The sequence below is a fragment of the Dipteris shenzhenensis genome, chromosome 1 (genome assembly GCF_047967505.1).
Source record: "Dipteris shenzhenensis isolate YYH24624 ecotype China chromosome 1, Dip_SZ_1.0, whole genome shotgun sequence".
NCBI classification, from domain to species: Eukaryota; Viridiplantae; Streptophyta; class Polypodiopsida; order Gleicheniales; family Dipteridaceae; genus Dipteris; species Dipteris shenzhenensis.
In genome coordinates, this window is record NC_141596.1 from 6,552,347 (window position 1) to 6,578,543 (window position 26,197).

Consider the following 26,197-nt stretch of genomic DNA (forward strand, 5'->3'; position numbering starts at 1 on the left):
ACACCAAGATGCAAAAGAGAGATGTGGATGAGGATGTGAAAAGGGAGTGTAATGCGCACTGGCTCCGGAAGCACGAAGAATTTGAGGAAGAAATTAGGCACACAGAGTGGGCATTCTTGTCAAATTCCTTATTTTATATTTGGGATGGGAACCATCACCACACAGGTTGGATGACCAAGATAAGGACATGTAAGTATTGTAGTCCATTCATTTGGGTGATTCAACATTAGTAGCCACGTTTCATTTGTTTACTCATGAATTCTTTTTTTTCTTTCGAGTGCTAGCATAATGATGACGAGCGCTAGCATATATGCGTCCAATGCTGTTTAATGGAGGTGCCCTCGGAAGATGAAGGAGAGTTGTTGTTTGCTTGTCTTTAGCTGCCTCACCCTCGCTGAAGGATTGTTTAATATGTTGCTTTCGACTCCAGGCTAGCACAGATGGTTGCACCACCACTTTTTCGGACCTCATTTGCGAGGCCAGAGTATTGGGTGCTATATCAAATGTGGCAATCCATCGAAGATTGTCAACTGAGCAGAAATAGTGGCTGGACGCCCATGAAGAAGGCAGCTACTATGAAAGTGCATTGGTACAAAAACCCTCTTCCAGTCATGGCACAGGTGATGTGGATTGTAAGGATTAATAATGGGACACTTTTCCCTTTCCTTCTCTAGTTTTCGTAATATGTTTGTTGACAAGGCAACAAATGCATGTGCAGGACACGTATGACAAACACTTGCATCCAGTCATGTATAGCCGTCACAGCGAGTTGTTGGATGATGACTTTCGAAAGAAATGGAGAGAAGCGTACTATAGTGTGAACGACAAGCTCTTGAAGCATACGCGTCGACTCCTAAAGTTGGCTAACCCTGCACTAGGGGCAATATGGTACAAGTATGTAAATTGTGGGGATTACATGTGGAATGACAACGATTAGATGACAGAGACTAACCTGGCAGGCTTGTCCTTTTGAATGTGCCAGTTTTATGTCTGTAAAAGTGGCAAACCGAGCCCTGAGCCATTTGTCGGGCGAGTGCGAGGATTGGGCCACGATACATGATTCGAACACATCAATGTGTGAGGAGTTCCAGTTGGATCAAAAGTGCTCGGAGGAAGTGTACAAGAAGTGCCCGCTATTCTTGGATTACTCTGAAGGGGAGCACCCACGAGAGGAGAAAGAAATGTACATGACGTACAACAAACTAAGGGGGCCCAAAGAACCACTGAAGCCTGCAATGACGGTATGTACAAACTCAAGTGTCCCCCAAAAGATTTCTCTTCCAAGTTATTTTATGTACTTACAAAGGACTCTATGCTACAGGAAAGTGAAGCAAGCAAGGCGGGGGTGCCTGCATCTACTAGAGCGGGCAAGAAAGCGGCTGAAAGAACAAGGGAGCAAAAAAAAAGATCGGGAGGCCAAATAAACCCTTTGGGCGAATTTCTTGGGCGAATTTCTTGCCCTTTGCAAAACAAAAAGTATTGAATTTAAAATAATGACATGTGGCTTCACGAGAGGGCAGATTTCCCTTTTATGTCACAATGCTACCTGCCTAACAAGACAACAAGGTGAAAATTTCACTAAGCAACCCTTAAATCCCCTATGAGGTTATCCTTCTATCATAGCATTCATTTAAGGCCCTTGTACGATTCAAACTTGGCCTTTGGGGTGTCAAAAACACTCCAACCACTAACCCAATTTTAAGCATGTAAACTGACGCAATCTTAAGCATGTAAACTAACCAAATTAAGTGCGTAAACCATCCTTAAGTTGGCTTTTTAGTCTCAATTCCAAACATGAAAAATCATCCATAGTGCCACAGGACGAGTGTTCCCTGATGGAGGACCAGTTAATTTGCCAAACCATCTGCTGCTGCTGCAAGTGCATCCTCGCAGCGTCTCATCACCCCAGCTTCACCCAATGGCTCAGATTCCTCAGACGACGCATTCACCAGCACCCCGAGCTCAAATTCCAAGAGTTCGACACCAGCGCCTTGATCAGATCAGAGCTCGATCGACTTCACGTCCCTTACCGATCTCCCTTTGCTGAGACTGGAGTGGTAGCCACCATTGGCACCGGGAATCCCCCCTTCGTTGCACTCCGAGCCGATATGGATGCTTTAGCTTTGCAGGTCAGGATTTTTCTCCGTACCCATGAGGTCAGAGTTGAACGCTTCTTCCGCTAAGCTTGCAGAGCTTTTGCCATTTTGCAGGAGCTTGTGGAATGGGAGCACAAGAGCAAAAGGAATGGAAAGATGCACGCTTGCGGCCATGACGCGCATGTGGCAATGTTGCTGGGAGCAGCGAAACTGCTACAGGAACGGGCGCATCTTTTACAGGTATGTGTCAGGTCCTCGATTTGCTGCTGACGGATTCAGAAGATTGCGATGTATGGCAAGAAATTTGGAACAAGATTGCAAGGAAACTGAAGTAATGTTCGGCAAGAAATCTTCTGTTTGACCGATCCTTCTTTAAAAAGCAGGGAACGGTGCTGCTTCTATTTCAGCCAGCAGAGGAAGGAGGTGCGGGAGCGAAACGCATGGTGGAGGAAGGCGCACTGGGCAACGCGGAGGCGATCTTCGCACTGCATGTCGCAAACGAACTGCCTACGGGAAAATGGGCCTCCAAGCCAGCACACATGCTAGCAGGGGGTGGCAAGTTTGAAGCAACAATCGAAGGCAAAGGTGGGCATGCAGGGTTGCCACACAAGGCAGTAGATCCCATCGTTGCTGCAGCGTCCGTCGTCTCCAGCTTGCAGACCATCATCTCCAGGGAAGCCGACCCCCTTGACGGTCAGGTTTGCTCTCTCGCACCCAGAAGCAAGGATCGGGCGTAGCCACATTTGCTTGCTTCATGATCCATTCTGTGGTTTGACAGGTGATTTCAGTGTGCTACATCAAGGGGGGTGAGGCTTACAACGTGTTGCCAAGCTCTGTAGTCTTGGGAGGAACCTATCGAGTGATGGAGAATCAAAATCTGATCAAGCTGAAGCACAGAATCGAAGAGGTAATACACTGTGTAGGACATGTCGGTTGTCAAATGCCGAATGCTGGCATCTTACTCATGTAAAGTTGACATACGCAGGTTATCAAAGCTCAAGCCGTAGTACATGGGTGCAAAGCCGTCGTGGATTTTGACGAGGAGAACCGGCCAGTGTACCCTGCTTTGCTAAATGACGAGAAATCATATGAATTTGCCCGAAAAGTAGCCATTGATCTTCTGGGTGAGAGCAATGTGATCCGTTTGCCTAAGCCGCAGATGGCTTCTGAAGATTTTCCATTCTACTTAGAGAGAGTGCCAGGTGCTTTTGCCCTGGTAGGATCTGCACCGGCAACCACCACCACGGAAGTGCACAGCGTGCACTCTCCATATTTTGTTCTGGATGAGGATGTGTTGCCAGTGGGAGCAGCTCTTCACACTGCTACAGCAGAACGGTACCTTGCTGAACATCAGTAGATTCTTCGCTTCACAATCTGTCACCTCTGTAGTCTGGGCAGCCACAACAGATTCAATATACTGCTCTTCCAAATGATAGCTTGTTCATGTCTTTAAAAATACCTGCTTAATTATCAAGGTATGTATATGTACATTTATGCAGTTGTGTCCATATATTGGGTTGCCTCAATCAAGAATCCACACGGTATGTATCCTACCTGTAAAGCAAAAAGCAATTGGGGGTTTGGATTCTCTACTGGCCCTACTACTTGAAGCAATTCTGAGAGGAAGATGGAAATGAGAAAGCTTTGTCTCCACAATCTGATTCTGATACTTAATTGCTAATGCTGCAAGTCTGCTCATCATCTTCCATGTTGCTTCCTGGTTGGTAAGTTAGAATGCAGCAGAGCATTGAAAGAACTCCTGACTTTGAATCATACTTTAGGGTTTGGAGTCAAACTTCTGCTTTGTCCTCTCTGATGTACCAGAGCTGAAGATTAGTAGCGATGGAACTGCAATTCTTGAAGGCTTGTGTGAGCTGCAGCACAGTGGACTCCCCAATTGTCATCCTGCAGGCCATGTATCAATGTTCCCAGTTTTTCCTGAGAAACAAGCTAAACAGAGACTTGTGATGGAGGCAACTCTCGCTCCAAGTTGATTGTTTTCACCCCATCCAATATTCCACTGGCTCTCTCTTTGTCAGAACACAATTTGCAGTGATTCTGTGACTCCTAATTCAACTTTTCATGTGCATCCTTTGACAAACAGCGGTCCTTTGACATCGATAAATATTTGAACTACTTATGCATTACTTAAGATTTGGACACTACAGACATTTATTTCTGAGCATTTCATTGCTCTCGTTTGGTCTTTGCTCAATTGCAACAGTTGTAAAGAAGTAGTTAAGAAATAGCAATAAGAACCTTCGATGAATCTAGACAGAACAAATAAGTAAACTCTAAGAAGCTTAAAGGTACTCATGCTCATACTAAAGCACATCTTTGACGGAAAGGAGGTACTCATGCTCATACTAAAGCACATCTTTGACGGAAAGGCTTGTTAACAATTACTATAAAAGAAGCATCTTTGAGCACATTGATGGGAGTGCATACTCAGACCATACAAAACTTTCATGGCTTCTTAGTGTCTCTTTAAAAACTGAGAAATTGATCTACTTGCTTGTAGAAAGTAATAGTATGCAAGAAAGGAAGGAGATAAGAGAGAGAGGAGCATGATGACAGGAGAGCTTTAGGATTCAGGCATCAAAGGAAAGCTCATAGCATGAGAGATGATGCACACAATTCTCCTCTCTCTCTCTCTCTCTCTCTCTCTCTCTCTCTCTCTAGTTGACACTTGTCTTTAGTTGAAAATAAAAAATTACAATGGACGAAGGTGTTACTGTTGAACAAAATTGGCAAAACTGGGGCTAAAATGAAGAGAAATAATTTCTTCCAAAGGTTGCTAAATACCTTCAAAGAAGAGAATATATACTGTAAACACAGTCAAAGTCTTTTCCATGCATATATATATAGTCAAAGTCTTTTCCATGCATATAGATACTGTAAACACAGTCTTTTCCATGCATATACAAAGAAGAGAATATATACTGAAGTCTGTAGTCAAAGTCTTTTCCATGCATATATAAGGTTGCTAAATACCTACTTTGACTACAGACTTCAGTATATATTCTCTTCTTTGAAGGTATTTAGCAACCTTATATATGCATGGAAAAGACTTTGACTACAGACTTCAGTATATATTCTCTTCTTTGAAGGTATTTAACAACCTTATGCATGGAAAAGACTTTGACTGTGTGTACAGTATATATACTCTTCTTTGAAGGTATTTAGCAACCTTTGGAAGAAATTATTTCTCTTCATTTTAGTCCCAGTTTTGCCAATTTTGTTCAACAGTAACACCTTCGTCCATTGTAATTTTTTATTTTCAACTAAAGACAAGTGTCACCTACTCATATACTTCTTCATAGGAAGACTTGTATATCTCATTCTTTTGTGTTCCATTTTGATACAGTCCTTGTCATACATGAAAAGAGAAGCATAGTAAAATGAGATCTCTAAAGAGAATGCAAAACAAATCTACTTTTACTCAGTAATAACCATTTGAATGAAGACATCCAAAACCATGTGGAGCTCCCCTTTCATGACCATATTGCAAGTTTCACAATTTCAGTGCAAAGGAATGAGCTTGTAGCTTCCTAGAGTCTACTAGAAAGCTATGTTAAGCTCCACTTTCATGATCACATAGCAAAATTCATAATTTCTATGTTTGAGAATGAAACTATAGTTTTCAAAATCCAACTCAAGAGTCCTTGCTTTGCATGCCTCAATCATATTCAAGACTCACCCTTCTTCTTTAAACAATCTCTACACAAGTATCCAAAACCATAACTCTAGAAACTTCCATGGATTGTGAACAAGAAGGGGGGCATGCTAACCGTCGCAATGGTTAGCATTTCATATGTTGTAATAGCAAGCAAGAGATGTAGGAGAGAGCGTGAGGATTAGCATATGCCATTTGCCTTGGAGCCATATGGGCCCAAGTGGTTGTAATATGAGAATGAGAGAGGTACAAGATAGTACAAAGGTTAGCCCTCCCTTCAAAAGGTGGAATGCATTTAAGGCTAAAAGTTTGACTTTGGTGTACTTGCAACTTTGAAAATAGAATCTCTCTCTTTCTCCACATTCTCTTGCATTGAGTCTTCTTGTTTCCTTTTGCTAGTTGCCTTGTGATTGCCACTATCCCCCTCTTCCACTCCCTCTCTCCTTTCATTATCATTCCCTTCTTCCCTTCCCCTTCCTCTCTTCCCCTTCGCACTTTTCTCACTTGTGGAATCGCTTGCACACAACCCAATAGACGCTTGGGTGACACAAGCATGAGGCTTGCACACACAAAGCTCCCACAAGAAGTTTCTTGAGAGTAGAGGCTTCAACGACATTCTTCCAAGATCCCCATGACACGTGAGTCACTGGCGGACTACCCAGAGACATGTATCTCTCTAAATCCCATGAAGTGTATTTTTTCTATGAAATTTGGAATAGTAATAGGCCATCTCATTTTCCAAAGGAGGGACCATAATGTAGAGGTCTAAGATCATCCAACAATCGACCTATTTGAAGGAACATGGTGGAAAGAGGGAGAGAGAGAGAGGGTAGGCTAGGGAGAGAGGAAGTGATACTCAAAAGGAGACATAATGAAATGGAAATGAAATTTCTAGAGCAATGAACAAAAATGAGAGTACTCACATGTAGACCAAAGAGCTTGTAGCTTGATACTTGATTGATTTGACACTAGACAAGTACAGCTCTTGTATAAGAGCACACACACACATATGAACACCTATGCATATGGGATAACTCCCAATATGACATGTGGCATCCATAGAGCATACTAGACTAGAACATACAATAGAACACACTAGAACACACATTTTTGACTCACTTTGGCTTCATATTCCAACACCCCCCCATGAAGGCAAGGTGAGAGACTACTGGAATGGAACCAAGAACAGAACATGACAATGACGGTCATAAAAAATGTGCATGCCGGTCTAGAACTAGACATGGCGCCCACACAATCTCAGAGGCAAGTGAGCATGGCTTAGAGGCTAGTGAGCATAACATAGAAAGCTCATCTAGCATGGCTCAGAGGCTCATCATGCATGGACACACTAGACTAGAACACACATTTTTGACTCACTTTGGCTTCATATTCCAACACTATGTTGATAAGGACCTAAAGTAGGAGAAATTTCATGAGCTAAGAATTTGATGTTGCATTCCATAGGAGTGGGAATGGCTTATAGTCATGTAGATGAGAGTGAACCTTTTTAGTATATTTGTCGATAATAATTTATGTATCATTTATTCATATTACCATCCCAAGAAAATAATGGCGTTCTACTATATCCCTTATGTTAAACTTGATGTGAGTTGACTATTGGCTTATAAAATGAGGTGTCTGTTAGAACATGTGATTATCTAGTAATTAACGTAAAGACCTATAATTATAATATCTTTAGTTGTCTTTTGGATGTAAAGAGACAAATCTAAGTTTGATGGTTCAAAACCTAGAGCAAAAAAGTGATTGTGAATTCTTGAATCCCCTAAAAAGATTCTGCAATTTGCATAGTTTCTATTCCATGCCAATGAGAACATACCGTGTAGGTTGAGTCATATAGATTTTCTCATTGAGTTATGCATTCATGAAAACATTTTTAACATCCATCTTATGTACATGCCAATCAAAGTGTGAAACAAGGGCATGGATAGTTTGATCATTGCCATTGTTGGAACTAGTGCAATGGTCTCTTCATAACTTGTTGCATATCCCTTGGCAAATTTGTACTTGTCCATTGCTCCATCTGAGTTAAGCTTGAATTTGGAAACCCATTATTGACCTAAGGGCTTATCCTCAATAAGGAGATTTGTCAAAGTCCATAAATAGTTCTTGATAAGAGTATTATACTCTTCATCCATTGCTTATTGCCATTCTGGAACTTGCATTACTTCTTATAAAGATGTTGGGTCTTCTAATTTCATTATTTTTGCCATAATTGCAACCATACTTTTGTAGGTCCATCCTTCACGTGCTTTTCAATGATGAGTAGATCTTGTAACATTGCTAGTGGAACTCTTTGGTACATTATTGATAATGAGTAGCATCACCCATCTACGACAGGTTAGAGACCTGCTTCGTTGGGTCTCAACATAGGATCTCAAAAGAGGCCTTGCTAATTTGAGAATGGGCATCTCTTTTTTATATCCAAAGTTGTGTTGCCACATGCTTTCAAGATGGCAACAAAGGTAAAGCTACTTGGAGACAAACCTTGCTCCTACATTTGCACTTAAAGGCCAAAAGCTTCCTCACTTTCTTCTTATTTGACATACCCCAAGATAATTGTACTCCATGTAAGCACATTACGATGATGCAATTCATTAAAGACACTCAATGCTCCCACATTTTGTGTACATGTCCACCAAAGTGGTTCTCAGAGATAACTCAAACTCAAAGCCAATCTCAAGAACTTTAGAGTTGTTTTGTAAACTTCCTTTCAACTCGCTTCCCCTATTGCATCACTACAAGGCTATTGCAAGCCTTTAATGCACAAATGAATGTTTGGGCATTCAGTTCGATGCCCTCCCACTACATCCAAGGATACAAATACAAAGCCAACACATCCAAGAAGGCACATTAAGATAGGGAAATTGCTCAAAAAACCTTGGTGCAACATCCATGTCCCCACATTTTATATGGCAACAAAGGTAAAGCTACTTGGTGATAGACGTTACTCTTTCATTTGTACATAAAGGCTAAAAGCTTCCTCTTTTTCTGCTTATTCTACTTACAACACTTATTTCATTAATTTTGGACTTGTCAATGTACAAATTCGTTTTTACATATACTTTTGGACTAGTTTTAAGATAAAATTTAAGAAAAACCCAATCTTCAAAGCACAAATAAAAACATAAAAACATGCATTTTTTTAAATATTTTTAAAGGAGATGAAACTAAAATTATAAAATTTAACACAGCCTAGATAAGTTACACGAAAAAATAAGATTTAGCAGTTGTAAACTCTCTTAATATTTATAATGGTGTTAATAGACACCTTCAAAAGTTACAGTATTAAGGAAACTCTCACAATATTTATAAAAGTGTTGACAATCACCAAAAGTTACAATAAGCCTGAGATAAGTTACACAAAAAAATAAGATTCAGCAATTGTAAACTCTCTTAATATTTATAATGGTGTTTAGGACACACTTTCAAAAGTTACAAGTGGAAGTAGCAAACTCTCACAATATTTATAAAGGTGTTGGAAAACACCAAAAGTTACAATAAGCCTCTCATTGGAAGGCAAATCTATTTTCTCTCTCTATCCTAAATTCAACCCATTCAAGAGCTGAGCTCATCTCATCCTCATCGATGTAGTTAAAATTACATAAGAAAAGTAAGAATTGATGAATTTTCTCATGTATAACACTTTGTTTATTCCTAATGGCTTGTACTTCCTGGGGTGGAAAACGAGCCACAGACGAAGATATCTCACTTTGAAAGTCTGTCAGCTCTCTCCTATATGACTACAATTAATCTATTTCGCTAGTAGCCATACTTATTTTTCTTTTCTCCTTCTCTAAGCCCTTTTGACAAGCAAATTCATCCCTCTTGTACTAGGTTAACAGAGCTGGATTTCGCTCTCTCTCCTCTCTCTTTCCCTGGTTCTCGGCAATCCATAGTTTGGTGCTACTAATGGCTTGCTCGACAGAATTGATTACTTCAAAAAGATCCATGGAAACGAGAGGAGGAAGGTAACAAGAGCGAGGAAGGTAACTAGAGGAGGTAAGGCAAGATGGAAGGAGTATGCTTGAGGAGAGGAGGTAAGGCTGTGGGCAAGATGGAAGGAGTAAGCTTGAGGAGAGGAGTAAGGTAAGAAGAGCAAAGTGGAAGAAGTGTTTGTTGCGGGCGAGATATAGAAGATGAATGACTACAGAGGGATTTATAAAATTGCAGACTCATAATGTGAGATGAAAGATTTAGAATAAAGAATTGGGAGAGGCTGAGATGACTAGATTGTCTGAAGTAACAGATGCAAGACCATAATGCGAGACATGTGAGACATGTAAGACATTGAGTACATTGAAATCTATAAAATAAAGTGATGGAACACAAGAATGATATAATTATTAGAATCTCATCATGAGATATTTTTTTAATATAATAAGTTAGACTGAGATATTTTTTATATATAATAAGTTAGACTTGCAGATGCAAGACCGTAATGCAAGACATGTGAGATGATAGATTTTGAGTACATTGAAATCTATAAAATAAAGTGATGGAACACAAGAATGATATAATTATTAGATTCTCATCATGAGATATTTATTGTATATAATAAGTTAGACTTCGAAAAAAGTAAAACTGATTTAATAAATTTAAGGAGGTGAGTTGTCCAACATTGAGTGAGGTACAAAATGAAAGACTGTAAATATGAGAGACACATGAGATGATAGATTTTGAATCGGTCTAAGAATTGATTAGTGCCCCACATCGTCTCCGACTCTCTGCCAAGTAGCCAAAGCATGTGACAAGGCTATGTGGTTCGGTTCTCCTGATCGCCCAATTGGCTTCATGAATACCTATCTCTCTACAAACTACGTCCTGTGATGGACTTTTAAAATCAAATTGTCTTCTTTTTCCAAAGAGAAGAACGAATAGAAATAGAGCGAGAGAGAGAGAGAGAGAGAGAGAGAGAGAGAGAGAGAGAGAGAGAGTACTCACGAGAGAGCGACCTCTGCATCAACGTCCTGCCAGAAAATTCAAGGTGTCTATGTAAACAGTCTTTCATAATATAAAACAAATATATCATTAAATCATTCTCTCTTTAATATAGGTTTTCTTATTTATTCTAGTGTCTATAGTAGTGTAATATACATGTGTCTTTTCAATATTGCAATCGTGTGATCGCTATTTGAATAGTTAATTTCTTAATAGAAACCTTAATTCAGAATTTGTGATAGGAAGGAAGTCATGTGACCGCTATGTGTAAGTCTTGGGACAATCTATGAGAGACGAAGACCCTGGAACTATCGAAGTAAAGATGTGCATTGAAGGACACCATTACAGATGCCTTAATACACTATGGATCAACGGAGGTGAACCTAATAATTAAGGAACCCATGATAGATTTGGGCTTGGAAAAGATGTTATAAAGTTATTAGGTTAATTGGCTTGCCAACAAAAGTAGAAATTACTTGCCCTCCCAAGTGTGTGTACACATGTGGCCTATCCCATGAGTGAGGGTTTTTCATTGCACGGTTGACCATACTCACCCACGAATGTAACTTTAACCATATGTTTTCTTAACCATGGTGAAATGGAGCCAATTTTATCCCCAAAAATGGAGGGGGGAAACAGGGAAGTGCATGAAAATGGGCTTTTCCTATCCTACACATCAGTGCTAGAAAAAAACCTCCCTTTAGTGTATTTTGCACCGGTTAAATTTGGGAAAAACCGGCATAAGTTGTGCCAAGGAGGTCATTTATAAAGGCTAAATTTTATGGCAAAATGTATTTTAAAGGTATTTGAAATGTTCACCTTGAAAATCTAGGCTATGATTAAAGGTCCCTTTAGAATACCGGTTTAGTTTAAGTAGGGACTTTAAAAATTAATCATTATATTATATAATATAATATAAAATAGATAATATTTAAAGTCTAAATAGTAGATCGATTGATAGCTGTAGATCTAATTGAGTGGTAGCCGTAGATCAAGCCACCTGTGACCCTATCTTCTCTTAGAAGTTAGGGCTATTGGCTACCAAAAACTTTCTTGCTCAGCCGCACTATGGAAAGTTGCAAACTTCAAGACTCGATGTGACCTTTCTTGAAGCTTTCACTGTTCAAAATGCAGCCGCAAACTCCCAAACTCAAGTCTCAAGAGTCATAGTATCTCGATTCTCTATTCTCCACACTCGTACTCCAGAGTCTAGAGCTTCTACATTAGTAGATAGTAGTAAGTACAAGGTTCTACAAGCTTGCAAATTCGGATTCTGGACTCCCAACTCCCGACTCCCAACTTCCAAGCATTCAAGTATCAACTTTCAACTATCTCGCCAGGTATTTTGAAGCTTGCACTGTGCAGTTCTTTGAAGTTTGAACGTTTCATTTCTGGTTGCTTCAACAAATACGCGTATAGGGCAACCAACTCTAGAGTTCTCAGAATTGTCAAATCATTAACTATAGGTACTAGGTAGACCATAGAACTTGCTTGTCCCTTGCTTAATGCTCATCTCCCAAAGTTCAAACTTCAAACTTGCCTACTGCCTCACTGCATAAAAGGCTCTAGACTCATCGTAGAGATACTCGGCCAAACTTCAAAGAATATGCCTTGTGAATTATGATCAATCATTGATCTACAAGGGATGCCAGGCTCTAGCAGCTTGGTGCTGTGAATATTGCAGCACATGAAGCGGGGACTCTCGAGTCAGCATTGAGCAAAAGTTGCAGCCCACTGCCCATCTGCATGGATCACCAATTCACAAATCACCACCACCCGCAAATCTGAGTGTGAGCCTTGAGAAGCTTTGCCAATATGGCGGCCACTCAGAATTACAATCACACAGGCTATTACAAGACTATGGTGTCGCAGCATCTCTCCAAAGTACAGTAGCATGGAGCCTCCAACGCACCATCGATTGCTTGAATTCGCTCATCCACAGCCGTTTTTCATCATCTCCCCAGTGCGGAAAGTCCTTCCTCCACCTTGAGCTTGCAAGAGACGTTGCGATGGCCGCCATATGGAGTCTGGACGTGGTGGCAAAGGTAAAGATGGTTGGGGAGATTGTTGATGACAGCCATGAAAGTTGGGTCGGCAAAGGCGATGGTGGAGACTGTTGAAAGTTGAAACATATTGCATGGTTCAGAAATGCGAAATATGTTGTATTTTCTAGCTTGCAAAACTCTATCTCATTGACAGGTTCTACGTCCGCCGCAATTATCAAGCAATGGATTCTTATGGTTGTAGATTCCAGAGTTCACTAGTGCAAGAGCTTAGAGCACTGCTGCGGGCTGAAAGTAGCTCAAGCCTCAACTTTCGCTCAGCGATTGGCAAGTAGCAGCTCAAGACTCAGAGGGAATTTGCACACAATGCAAATGTGGTGCATTGGAATTTGGTAGCCCAAGGCTAGTACCTTGCAAAATACAAGCTAATAGCTACCTCCCATGGCCAAAATGCAAGCTAATAGCTACCTCCCATGCTAAGAGGGCATTTGCACACAATGCACATGCGGTGCATTGGAATTTGGTAGCCCAGGGCTAGTACCTTGCAAAGTGCAAGCTAATAGCTACCTCCCATGCTAAGACTGCTTGCCTTAGGGATCCAATGGAAAAACTATAATTGGTATGTTGTAGGTGCACCAAATTAGACAAGCTATTGAGTGAACCAAATTAGAAAAGCTATTGGCATAAATTAATGTGCTGGAGTCAATAAAGCTATTTTGATAGCAGAGTCCATTAGTTTGCAGAACAATGACTAATATTTTCCATACTAATCAAGGAGATTCCTTCCAATACAAAGTATCATAACGGAAGTCGATGGCGATAATTAGTTGACAACCTATAGTTCATGTGGAAGTAAAGGGACAAAGTGTTGCCTAGAAGACTTAATATAAAGTGCCCATGTGCCTCTATTGCTCTTTTGAAAATCATACTCAATTGTACACTCAATGCCACACTCAATGAACACTAAATGCCACACTCAATTGTAACCTTATTTCTTGAATATGATTTTCTGTTTGAAAGAAAGAAATATATGCCTATGCTTCTTTAGTCTATGCTTCTATGTTATTTATGCTTTATGCTTTTATATTTCTATAGTCTTAGTATGTATTAAGCAATCAAGTCATGCAATGTATAGTATGTAAGAAATCTAGCCTCAGGATCACTCCAGTCTCTTGACACAGTCTGCAATTCCCCTGGCAGAATGCTTACAGAATCAAGTCGTGCAATGTATAGAATGTAAGCAATCTAGCCTCGGGAGCACTCTGGTCTCTTGACATGGTTTGCAATTCCCCTGGCAGAATGCTTACAGAATCAAGTCGTGCAATGTATAGTATGTAAGCAATCTAGCCTCGGGAGCACTCTGGTCTCTTGACACGGTCTGCAATTCCCCTAGCAGAATGCTTGCAGAATCAAGTCGTGCAATGTATAGTATGTAAGCAATATCTAGCCACGAGAGCACTCCGATCTCTTGACACGGTCTGCAATTCCCTTGGCAGAATGCTTACAGAATCAAGTCATGCAATGTATAGTATGTAAGCAATCTAGCCTCGGGAGCACTCCGGTCTCTTGACATGGCCTGCAATTCCCTTGGCAGAATGCTTACAGAATCAAGTCATGCAATGTATAGTATTTAAGCAATCTAGCCTCGGAAGCACTCCAGTCTCTTGACACGGTTTGCAATTTCCTTGGCAGAATGCTTAGAGAATCAAGTTGTGCAATGTATAGTATGTAAGCAATCTAGCCTCGGGATCACTTTGGTCTCTTGACACGGTCTGCAATTCCCTTGGTAGAATTCTTAGAGAATCAAGTCAATAATTGGAAATACATCTACATGCTCACAAGAATCAAACCATTTAGTTGTGTGTGAGAAAGAGAGGGAGGGATAGAGAGAGAGAGAGGGAGTGAGGGATGACACTCTTATTGGGTTTTGTGGAAAGAAAGGAGAATATCATCAATGCTCATCAAATGACTCCATTGTTGTTGGTGAAGGCTCACAAAGATACCCGAATATTATAGATGCCTTTCAAAATCATATCATAGGTCATTATGCTAAACTTTTGATTGTTAATCCTCTTCATGATCTTCTTCCACGATTGGCTTTAATTGTGCATTGCACATGCAATCGTTTTGATAGTGATTTTGTAAGGAACCAATGGAATCTTTTGGAGACCATGTGGAATGCAAACCTGAAAGATAAAGTTGGATCCATAATTAGACATGCTTCAGATGGAGATAGTAGAAGACGAAAGTTGATGCTTGAAGACTAGTTGGAGAAAAGCGAACAACCTTTTGCTATCAATTGGTGTGGATGGAATTTGAGAGAAAAAATTGTAGGAGGAAATGTGTATGGCCTTCATGATCAAGACTTTGTACACTATGGAAAGAAACTTATAAGCCCACTTGATAGTCCTACTCGACAACTAGAAATTGGATGTGTTTGGATCACACTAAATCATGTATCTATTATTTACAATTCTTTTTCAATTGAGGAGCACAAGCTACGAGATGGAGATATTCAAAGGAATGATCGACAAAATTGGGGAGCAACTCAAAGGATTACAAGTAGACAAGTACAGAAATGTTTGAGAAAACTTCAAAAAAAAGAAAGAAGTATGAAGGGGACTGAGGCCTATTTGATGATTGTTGCTGATTATATTGATATTTTCTTGTCACCATATTTGATCTTGAAGGAGCGTGTGGTGCTTGTACCAAGATAGTTTTCTTTTTCAAAATTTGGCGACTATGGATTCATCACCATCCAACCTACACCTTGAAGAAAATTTTCATCAATAAGGAGGCTTATACGGACTGCATACTTTCTTGTCATTTTGTTGTATTGCTCATAAAGATGTTTCAAGATTTTTATCCTAATTTGAAGTGTCCATTACATCTTACCGGTTCTGATGCTGCTGAAATCTATTTTAGTAAAGTTGGAGGCATGATTGGGCAAGAAAGAGCATTTGATCTTGGAGATCTTCTACATAACATTGGTAGCTTGAATAAAATTGCCATGCATGAGTGTGCTCAAAATGGTCTAATTTTCTCTAGGGCTCATAAAAAGCAAGAGCATATATGGAAACATTTGAACAAACAAGAAGGGATGATTGAAGAAAATCTAGGTGACTATGAGAGTGTTTCTTCTGATGAAAAGATGATTGATGCATTGAAGGAGGGCTTACAACAAGCTCACATACTATGCGAGTCTTTGGATTTGAAACCTAGCAAGGCTGAAGACTTGAAATGGTGGTTTCAACCTTGGCTGGATGCAGGGTCTACATGGTGTAAGCTAGATGCTGAAATGGGAGAAGCTGATGAGAATGATGACTTTGTGGAGCCATGTGGTGAAGAAGAATCTATGGACGAGAATAGCAATGAAAGCAAAGAGGTTATTGCACTTAGTGAGATTAGACATGAAATTGATGACATTTTGAAGGAAACAAGAAACACGCTCCCTAAGAAAAACATTAGCCCCATTGTAGAGGTGGAAGAAAAGTTTATTTTCAAGTCAACATTGGTGAGCCAACTCAATGGATGTCCAACCTTGTCAAAAGATAGACTCACAAGGGTAAAGCAAGATGTTTACTTCAACCATGAAGCAAAAGCACAATCATCAAATGGAAATTTATTTGGCATAGGTTGTGACTGTGACTGTGCTGTATACTTTCATGATGACACAAAAGGAAAAGGAAATCAACACATGAAAAGAAATGGCAAAGCTACAATCATGAGAAAGATGGATGCAACTCATGGTACATGGTACTTAGGAAGAGTTCAAAAGATGAGGAAGAAAGTCGGAGGGAGGTACGTGGATTATAAGCGTGGCTTTGATTTAGTAGATAGGCCCCAAGGTTTGGAAGTTCAGCTTGGATGGTATCAAAGGGCAAAAGGAGCACAAATGTTCACTTATGGTTTGATAGACTTAAACATGGTGGACATTGAAACAATTATTGCATTAGAAAATTTGACATATATTGTAAGAACAGACAAGTACCAGCTAGATGAGAATGACTACAAAGTTTTTAATGACTTCTTGAAAAGTGCTAGGTAAGTTTACTTTGCATTTTTCATGCAAGGTGAAACTTTCCAAAATGTCTTATAATGAGCTAGATCATCTAAGGATCACATCCTTGGCTAATTTTGGTTTCAGATAATGATACGTCACATGTATCGCATAAGGAGTTGGGCTAGTTCTTGAGGCAAAATTCTACATTTTTTGTAAGTCAAATACCTTAAGATAAACTTGAATACAAACTTTTCTTGAGATATAATTCTATATTTTTTGTAAGTTAAGTAATTTAGATAAACTTGAGTGCAAATGTTTTCTAGCTTTATCTACTTACATTAATCATGCAAAATTCTTGATTCTTGTTGGTGAATAAACAGGGCAATACTAGATGGAGGGTCAAATTTGGAAGCCAAGTGGCTTGTTTTAGGGCCCTCCCTTGGCTATAATCTTTACACTATAAACAAGACAATTCCACATCCTCCATGTTATCCACAGCTGAGGTCATTCAAGGATCCATCAATGAGGAGGAGAAATCTGTGTAACAACCTTTAGTCTAGCTATCTCTAGCTAATTTTTTGCCACATCTAAGTCTAAGGTTTTGATTAAACTCTTGATGACAAAAGTCTTGGTTGTAACTTGTATCTATTTTTAGATATCAATATGCTTGTACTTAGGATCTCTACCTTTTCATTTGGTACTTTTGATGAAATTTGGCTATAGCTTGTGACCCTCGGTTGTGTGCTAGAGTCTAAATATCAAATTGAGCATCTACAAAATAGAATTTATCTACCAAATTGTGCAATCAATGCAAGTGTGATATGGATCTCATCGAGAAGCTTGAAACATCCCAAACCTCTAACTAAACCTTCGTGTGAAATTCCATATTGTGCAGCAAAAGATGGATTATGAAACTCTAAAGGACTACTAAAGGAAGAATAGACTATATCCAAGAAACTATGCATCCAATATACAGGTGGTCTATGGCTTCCCTTAAAGATCCACGCATTCCAATTCTATTTGCCAAAATAGCTCATTATTTTATTTACATATGGTCTCAAAATTGTGAGGGGAAGCATGGGTCCTTCAAAAGTTTGAATTGAAATATAGTAGAAATGGAATAAAGGGTGCTTTCCAAACTGAAAAATTGTCAGATGCATTAATAAATAAGATCTAAATTCAATAAAGAAGCTATAATATTTCAACGTTCTACAAATTTTCGTTTTATATCATATGCATCTAGCATATGATTTGGAAGTTAGGATATTCAAAAATTTAGAAAAAACTGATGCAAATACATAAATATGAAAGCATGTAACTTAAAGAAAAGTAAAGCGACATAAATTGAGAAAAATATACGGATTGAGTGATAATAAGCTTAATAACTTTGTGCACTTAACATGATTAAGTTGAATGCCTTTATGATGAGATGATAAACACTATCTTTTCCTAATATAGATAGTGGCATATAGGCAACATGATGCTAGTGCATGTATCATATTGAATATAAACACTTGCACTACATCAACATAATGCTACCACATGCATCATATTTAATATAAAAACTCCCATTAGATCAACACAAGGTTAAAGTTTGGGCCATCTTCTTATAAGTTTGTGCCATTTTATTCATAGTTCAATTCAAGTTACTTCATGCAAATCTCTAGTAGGTAGTGACAGTTTGGGAGCATGCAAGGGAAACAAAATTGGATAAGGTGGAGTAAATACATGAGATTTTGGGAATTGAAAAAATCAAAAGTTGAAAGTACATTCTATTAGGTACTAGTATGGGTGTAAAGCATGCATCTCTACAACATACAAATTAAATGGTTTTATTCAATTATACAATACAATTTCTCAAAAGTAGCATCTATTTCAACTTACACTGAAATGTACAAGAGGAGGGAAAAAAATATAGGCTTCTCAAATTTTAAATTTATTGAAGGGATATAATTATTGACCCAAAAATTCACAGTAGGGGTATATAAATAGATAAAATGTGGTTATAGAGGGGTACCTTTCGAACGCACATTGTATAGCTGGCTTATGTAAGGTGGACCCCCCGAGCCCCACCTCCCCCACTCCCACTCCCTCTCCCACTCTCACTCCCATCCTCCCACCCCCACCTCCCCCATTCCCACTCCCACGCCCATCCTCCCACCCCCACCTCCCCCATTCCCACTCCCTCTCCCACTCCCACCCCCACCCCACCCCCATCTCCCCCATTCCCACTCCCTCTCCCACTCCCATTCTCCCACCCCCACCCCCACCTCCCCCACTCGCTCTCCCACTCCCACTCCCATCCTCCCACCCCCACCTCCCCCATTCCCACTCCCTCTCCCACTCCCACGCCCACCTCCCCTCCTACTCCCACTCCCACTCTCCCTTTCTCCCACTCCCACCCTCCTACCTCCCACTCCCATTCCCACATTCCTACTATCAATTCCACTCCCACTTATGAATCCTAATGAAAACTATTACTTAAATAAATGATATTACTAAAATCACTCATAGGGTTTAAGGTTTAGGGTTTGGTGGTTTGGGTTTAGGGTTCGGGGGTTTGGGTTTAGGGTTTGGGGGTTAGGCTTTAGGGTTTAGGGTTTGCGAGTTAAGGTTTAGGGTTTGGTGGTTTGGGTTTACGGGGTTTAAGATTTAGGGGTTAGGGTTTAGGATAGAGGCATTAGGGGTTAGGCTTTATGGGTTGGGGTTAGGGAATCAGGGTTTAGGGTTTAATGTGTAGGATTTAGGGTTTAGGGTTTAAGGCTTAGGAGTTAGAGGTCTAAGATTAGGATTGAGGGTTTAGGAATTAGGGGTTAGGGTTTAGGTTTAGGGTTTGGAGGTTAGGGTATAGGGTTTAAGATTTAGCGTTTAGGTTTAGGGTTTAGGGTTAGAGGTCTAGGATTAGGATTGAGGGTTTAGGAATTAGGGGTTAGGGTTTTGGGATTAGGGATTAGGGGTTAGGGTTTACGGATTAGGATTTAGGGGTTTAGGATTTAGGTTTAGGGATTAGGGTTTAGGGTTTAAGAGTTAGGGTTTAGGAATTAGGGCTTTGGGATTAGGGTTTTGGGATTAGGGATTAGGGGTTAGGGTTTATGAATTAAGATTTAGGTTTAGGGATTAGGGTTTAGGGCTTAGGATTTAAGGGTTAGGGCTTAGGAATTAGGGATTAGGGTTTAGGAATTAGGGATTAGGATATAGAATTTAGGGTTTTGAGGGCTAGGATTAGGATTTATGGTTTAGAAATTAGGACTTAGGGTTTAGGGATTAGGGTTTATTGTTTCGAGGGCCAAATTTAGGGTTTAGGGTTTGGAAATTGGGGGTTAGGGTTTAGGGTTTAATTAATTTTTTAAACAAGATGTAGATTTCTAAATAATTAATAAAGTAGATTATTGAGAAGAGTAGTACTAATGTTCTTTATAATGGTTGTTACAGCTTGTTTGCAAAGGAAACTCACAAAGGAGATGGCTACAAAATTTATTCCAGGGATGGAGGTGATTCTATATTGCAAAAGAGAAAAGGGCACTGGAGGAGAAAAGGGCATGGTGCAACACATGCTGGACGCTTTGGAGCATCATGTTAATAGAAACTTACATTTCTTCACGGTTTAGGGTGCAATGGCATGCCACAAGCATACAAAGAGTAGAATCATTCAACCAGATAGGATGAATGTGGAAGCAGAGCTTAAACCATTAATGAGAGTGTGGTGTTGTTTTAAAGAGGAATGCAAATCAGTAAGAACAGTGTTCATTGACGTTTCGCCTTACACCGGTTGTGTTAATCCAACGGAAAATTGCATTTTCCCTACAAAATTTGATATAGATTGTGGTGATTCTATTTTGCTTTATGAGTTATTGCCATACCTACAAATGCTAGATGATGCAATAGATGTGCGCAATGCCATCTCTTCTAACAGATTTGGTCAAGCTCCGACTGTCGCGAAGGGCATGATATGTTCTATTATTTTCAACCAGTGATCCTTGAATTCAAAGAAAAAAACAAAGAAGTCCTCGAAAGGATGAATGTCGAATCTCATATGTCTACTGGTAGTTCAAAAAAAGACACAGAGAAAGGTATTGCTTCACCTATAACCAAAACTAGAGTGAGAGGGACTTGTCCTACTACAAGAAGGATGGTGCATGCTCAACATGTTACATTGAATGAAGAGAAAGAATGCATGCTAGGAAAAATTCCAAAATGGGGCCGTTGAAAGATAGTGAGGCAAAACGCTATGCTATGGTTCTTGGATGCAAGGAAAGGGGAATCACTACCGATGCTGCAAGGGCATTCTTAGCCAACTTGATTCGATTTTATTGCATAGACAACCCTTAGTGAATTTGAGTGATCTTGTTAATTAGAGTTGCAGACACAAATGCTCAGCTAAAACATTTGTACCTTCATTCTGATTTATATTTGGACACTATTTGGTTAGATTCAATTTGCAAAACATTATGTTTCAATTTGTTTTGTGAAAGAATTAATAGACATTGAGTTAGTACCTTGTGCAAAAAATGCTCTGCACTTTGTGATGTGAGTTTGTATTCCTCCACTAAAAGAATGATTCTTTGATTTTAAACATATGATAGGTGTTGCAGATTGTCCTGAAAAGTTGAAGAGCTATCTTATTACAAATTTTGATCCTACATCCAATGGTTTATGGAAACATGAATTGCCCATACCCATTGAGCACGTGCTTGAAATGAATGGCATCCATTATGAAGTAAAGAAATCAACAATACTTGGGGTAGGATATGGTCTTTTTGTACACATGAGCATCAAGAAGAAACAAGATTTGATGGTATATAATGGTCCAAAGTATGATTATGATACTTGGAGATCTCTCCTTAAGTTTTTCCCAAGTATGAAGACTTATGGAATGTTTGAAGATCCATTCTTGAGCCATTGACAGATGTGAAATGTATTGTGGGAGATGTATTGTATGGAAACATTGCTGGATATATAAATAGCTCAATGTATTATAAAGAAAGAACAAATGTTATATTTGTATACATCCCTAAGCTACCACCTTGGGCTCAAAAGTCACAAGGAGATTTGAGTGCCCATGGCTACATTACTATGCAAACCATAAAGGATATCTCCTTCGGAGATGAGCTACTTTGTGAGTATGAATACTAGTATGGAATTGTTAATGATTGTGTTAAACGATGTGGTGCAAAATTTAGTTGCAAAATTGGCTATGTGTCAATGGTTTTGATTATATTTAGCACAAGAAAGCAATTTAAAAAAAGGTTTTTATCAAGACCATGTCTCTGAGTTTCATGAGCTCTATTGTTATGGAGAATTTCACGAGCTCTATTGTGATGGAACGGTGTTTTTGAACACCACATTTATATGATGGATGTCAAATCTCTACCATAATCCTATTGCATATGTCAATACTGCAATTTATCAACATAGAAACATATGCATTTGGCATTAATTTGATACATCTAATATACCAAATAAAAATTGACAGTTGTTGCAAGTTTAATTTTGTTTTTGAATACCACATTTATATGATGGATGTCAAAGCTCTATAATAATCCTATTGCATATATCAATACTGCAATTTAATCTACTCCAATGAATCTTCCTAACGCAACATCTATAAATTGGCTTTTGTTTGTGGTTTCGATGCATATGAAACAACAAACATCTTTCTTTCACTAGCAAATCAACAAATGTTTTGGCCATGGGGCCATGTTCACATCTATTAAGGCCTTTTGCCATAGCAACATACGGAAGCTTGTTGCTTGGGTTCCAGGAATTGGGAAAGTATTGTGCATGGTCGAGTCTCCCCCAACATAATTGAAACTTGGGTCCTCAATGGAGCTAATGTTTCAATAAAAAACATCAAATTTTACTTTTGAAGTGACTATATTTTATTTCATGGGAATTGGGATTTTCCCAAATTCTCTAATATAGTGTTCAAATGAGTACATTTGTGTTATTGTAGATGGTATGGATCAAAATACGACAACATTACCTCGATTCGTTAACACTGCACCTAAGCTACAACGAAAATACTTTTTAAAGACACATCTATGTAGAGTGTTAGTGCATGGATTTAAGTTTTTTGCAGACATATGGATTGATTCCTTGCATCTACATGACAGCAATCAAGTTGTGACATCCGTTATGACGGCAATTCACAATGTACATGCAGAAAAAGGTCGCCTACCAGCAACTTTGAGAGTACAAGCAGACAATGGTGGACGAGAGAATAAGAATGTACTCTTTTTTGCATTTTGCTCAATGCTAATCGCTCATAGAATCTTCAATGATATTGAACTTGGGTTTTTGTTGGTTGGGCACACACATGAGGATATCAATCAGGTATTTAGCACGGTTTCAAGAGAACTAAAACACAAGGACATGGAGACGATGGATGACTTGATAAGAAAATGTGGGAGGCAAGTTGGTGCCGTAAGGAAGGAACAGTATGCTCAATGGTTGAGAGGATGTATGATTGGAAGAGCTTTATTCTACCTTTCATACAAAAAGGTGGTGATGCCCTGATAGGTCATAGTGCTCCACACTATTTTCGCTTTTTCTTAAAGGATGAAAAACTAGTGATGCAGTGGCAACACTATTCTCTTGATACAAAATGGGAACCTGAAGAACCTTACTCTCTCTTAACTTCAATCCCGAGCAAAGAAATGCATCCAACATGGGCTCCTATAAAAGAATTCAGCGAGAAATCCAAAGGTGAAATAGAAGGCTTAAAAGTTTTTATTACATACAAAGAGGAAATGCTCGGGAGATTTCCTGATTGGAAGCCCTCTTGGAAGGAGCACACTACTATTGTAATTAGCAAGACCTACCAATTGATAAAGGACCTTGCAAAAATGCGAGAAGATGATATTAAGGCAGAATGGCCTTTATTTTGGCCAAATGTTGGTAACAACTTGTGCCCAGCATGTGGTCTCTTTGAAAATGAGTTTAAATCGCTACTCCCACGTCCATATTGTGGACCCAAGAAGAGAGAGTTTATGCCAAAAATAGACATAGACATCCATTGTTTTGTTTCAGTTCAACTATCGGATGATGAACATGAGAACGTGAAGTTTTGGGTTGCGAAAGTAGTTGGCATGAGCATGGATGACCGGGGGAGAGCTACAACATTTACAGCGGTATGGTATGAGCCAAGGGGTAGGAAGGAGAACCAGGATAACAATACATCGTATAGTAGTTGTCTGAAAAAGGAATGGGTCCCAAACCATGATGCAATTTCAAAACTTTCCACAGAGACAATCATAGTATCTTGGAAATCAAGGTCAAAGAAAACAAAGAAGCACATGGGGTATGATGTAGAAGACAAAATAAAATTACCACAACCAATTATTTCGCACAATATAGAGTTCATAAAGATGCTTGCCCAGGAGGAAGTAGAAGGAGATAGTGTGAAGATAGTGGGAGAGAAGGAAGGATTCTCACTTGTGGCTTTCTCACATACACAATGGGAGAATACACACAAAGGTGGAGGCTGAAAACAGTTTTCCTCTTCTTAGTTGTAAAAGCCAAAAGAACTCTAGTACAAACAAATAGAAGAACCCTATATGTGGGTCTCAAACCAAACTCAGCTAACTAAGGTGGCATACTAACTGAGCCACAAACTAGAGTACATAAGGATAGCTGTCATCCCAGCTATTATTCATGGGCGGTGTACCAACCGCATCTGCAGCTAACAAGTCGGTGACATAAATGCACAACGGTCACCCTGGCATATCACAAGTGGAGCTCGATATCTCAACACTCCCCCTCGAGATCAATCCCAATTCCTGCACACCAAGCAGGTCTCTGAATTTGCGCAGCTTCTCTGCACCCAATGCCTTCGTGAATGTCAGCTACCTGATCCTTTGTGCTGACATAAACTAGATCAATAAAACCTACTAGAACCTTCTCCCGCACATAGTGATAATGCACCTCAATGTGCTTTGTTCTAGCATGATAGACTGGGTCATTTGCCAAGTGTATACTGCTCATGTTGTCACAATAAATGACAACTGGCCCATTTGTAGACTGATGCATATCATAAAGTAGCTTATACAACCAAGATACCTCATATGCAGCAATTGCTGCACCCATGTACTCAGCCTCTGTGCTCGACAAGGCAACTGTAGGTTGTTTCTTGCTGCTCCAAGTGACTACAGCACTCCCAAAAGAGAACACATATCCACTGGTAGATCGTCTATCAGAAATACTACCAGCCCAATCAGCATCAGTGTATCCATGCAATTGTATCTGAACCCCAGTCTCATAAAATAGTCCATACTGCAAGGTGGACTTCACATACCTGAGTATGCGTCTAGCCACATCCAAATGCGGTTTCCTTGGAGCCTGCATAAACTGACTTACCAATCCAACAGCATAGCTCAAATCTGGTTTGGTAATAGTCATATAAATCAAACTTCCTACTATGCGTCTGTACATAGTAGGGTCTTCCAGAAGCTCACATGCATCTGCGCTCAGTTTCACATTCTGCTCCAAAGGAACTGAAATAGGCTTACAGCCTGTCATCCTATATTTGGACAGCATGTCCAATCCATACTGCCTTTGCAAGAGCCGTATCCCACTTGGTGATCTAATCACCTCAATGCCCAAGAAATAACGCAGCTCTCCCAAATCCTTCATCTCAAACTTCTGCTTCAATAGCATTTTCACATGAAGGATATCTTCATCACTATCACCTGTGATGATCAAATCATCAACATAAATGACAAGCAGCATAATACCTTTCTCTGTTTTTCTCACATAAAGTGAGAAATCTGCCTTGGAAATCTGAAAGGCAATAGTGACAAGATACTGTCATATCTTGTCAGACCATGCTCTAGGTCTTGCTTCAAGCCATACAAGGCTTTCTTCAACCTGCAAACAAACTCAGGATGAACAGCATGAACATAATCTAGTGGCTGCTCCATAAAGTGTTGTGAATATGGTGCCATGAGCACATAGATTAAAGGCTAAGGTATGGTATAGGAAAGAATTAAAGTAGCCACCCTAGGATGTGGACTACATGATGTGGAGATGTGGATCAAGGACATCCACAAGGAGAGATGTGGATCAGAGGATCCCACAGATGTTGACTATTCTAAGGGCACTCTCTATATCAGAGGCCTATCATGTATTGTTGAACACACATTGCAAGAGATATAGATTTGCTATCTCCCTCTCATGTCTTATTTAGTGTGCTTTGAGCCTCCTTAGTTCTTTCACTGATCTTGTGTGCACTAGGCTAGAACGACCTGCACCTTGTCATGGTATCAGAGCTTAGGTCTAGTCTCCTAAGGCACACCTTAGGAAGCTTATGTTTTCTTCTAAGTTAGTTCTAGTTTTAGATTGAGAGTTATCTTCCCTGGCGGAGAGAATTTCAGTTTGTTTTAGGGAAGTTCCACTCATTGAGAGAGCTTGAGAGCTATTTAACTCTGTTCTTTGAGAGAGAGAGAGACAAGGGAGAGTCTCT

General features: G+C 39.6%; 1 protein-coding gene and 1 pseudogene across 1 annotated transcript; both read left to right on the top strand.

Moving 5' to 3' along the window:
- Positions 1-1,809: 1,809 nt before the first annotated feature.
- LOC147905300 (IAA-amino acid hydrolase ILR1-like 7) lies at positions 1,810-4,194 on the top strand. The gene is made up of 5 exons (XM_087379382.1): positions 1,810-2,129; positions 2,211-2,336; positions 2,480-2,794; positions 2,875-3,003; positions 3,082-4,194. Exons 1-5 carry the CDS (start codon positions 1,836-1,838, stop codon positions 3,451-3,453), a joined length of 1,236 nt encoding a protein of 411 aa, XP_087235508.1. The 5' UTR covers positions 1,810-1,835; the 3' UTR covers positions 3,454-4,194.
- Positions 4,195-12,740: 8,546 nt separating this feature from the next.
- LOC147905301 (uncharacterized) lies at positions 12,741-16,782 on the top strand (annotated as a pseudogene).
- The last annotated feature ends 9,415 nt before the right edge of the window (positions 16,783-26,197 follow it).

Bases quoted from the DNA above. Each gene is read 5' to 3' on its own strand.
- LOC147905300 (XM_087379382.1), top strand. From the start codon at position 1,836: ATGGAGGACCAGTTAATTTGCCAAACCATCTGCTGCTGCTGCAAGTGC. The intron at 2,130-2,210 runs GTCAGGATTTTT...GCCATTTTGCAG, and splicing joins TGGATGCTTTAGCTTTGCAG to GAGCTTGTGGAATGGGAGCA. The intron at 2,795-2,874 runs GTTTGCTCTCTC...GTGGTTTGACAG, and splicing joins CCGACCCCCTTGACGGTCAG to GTGATTTCAGTGTGCTACAT.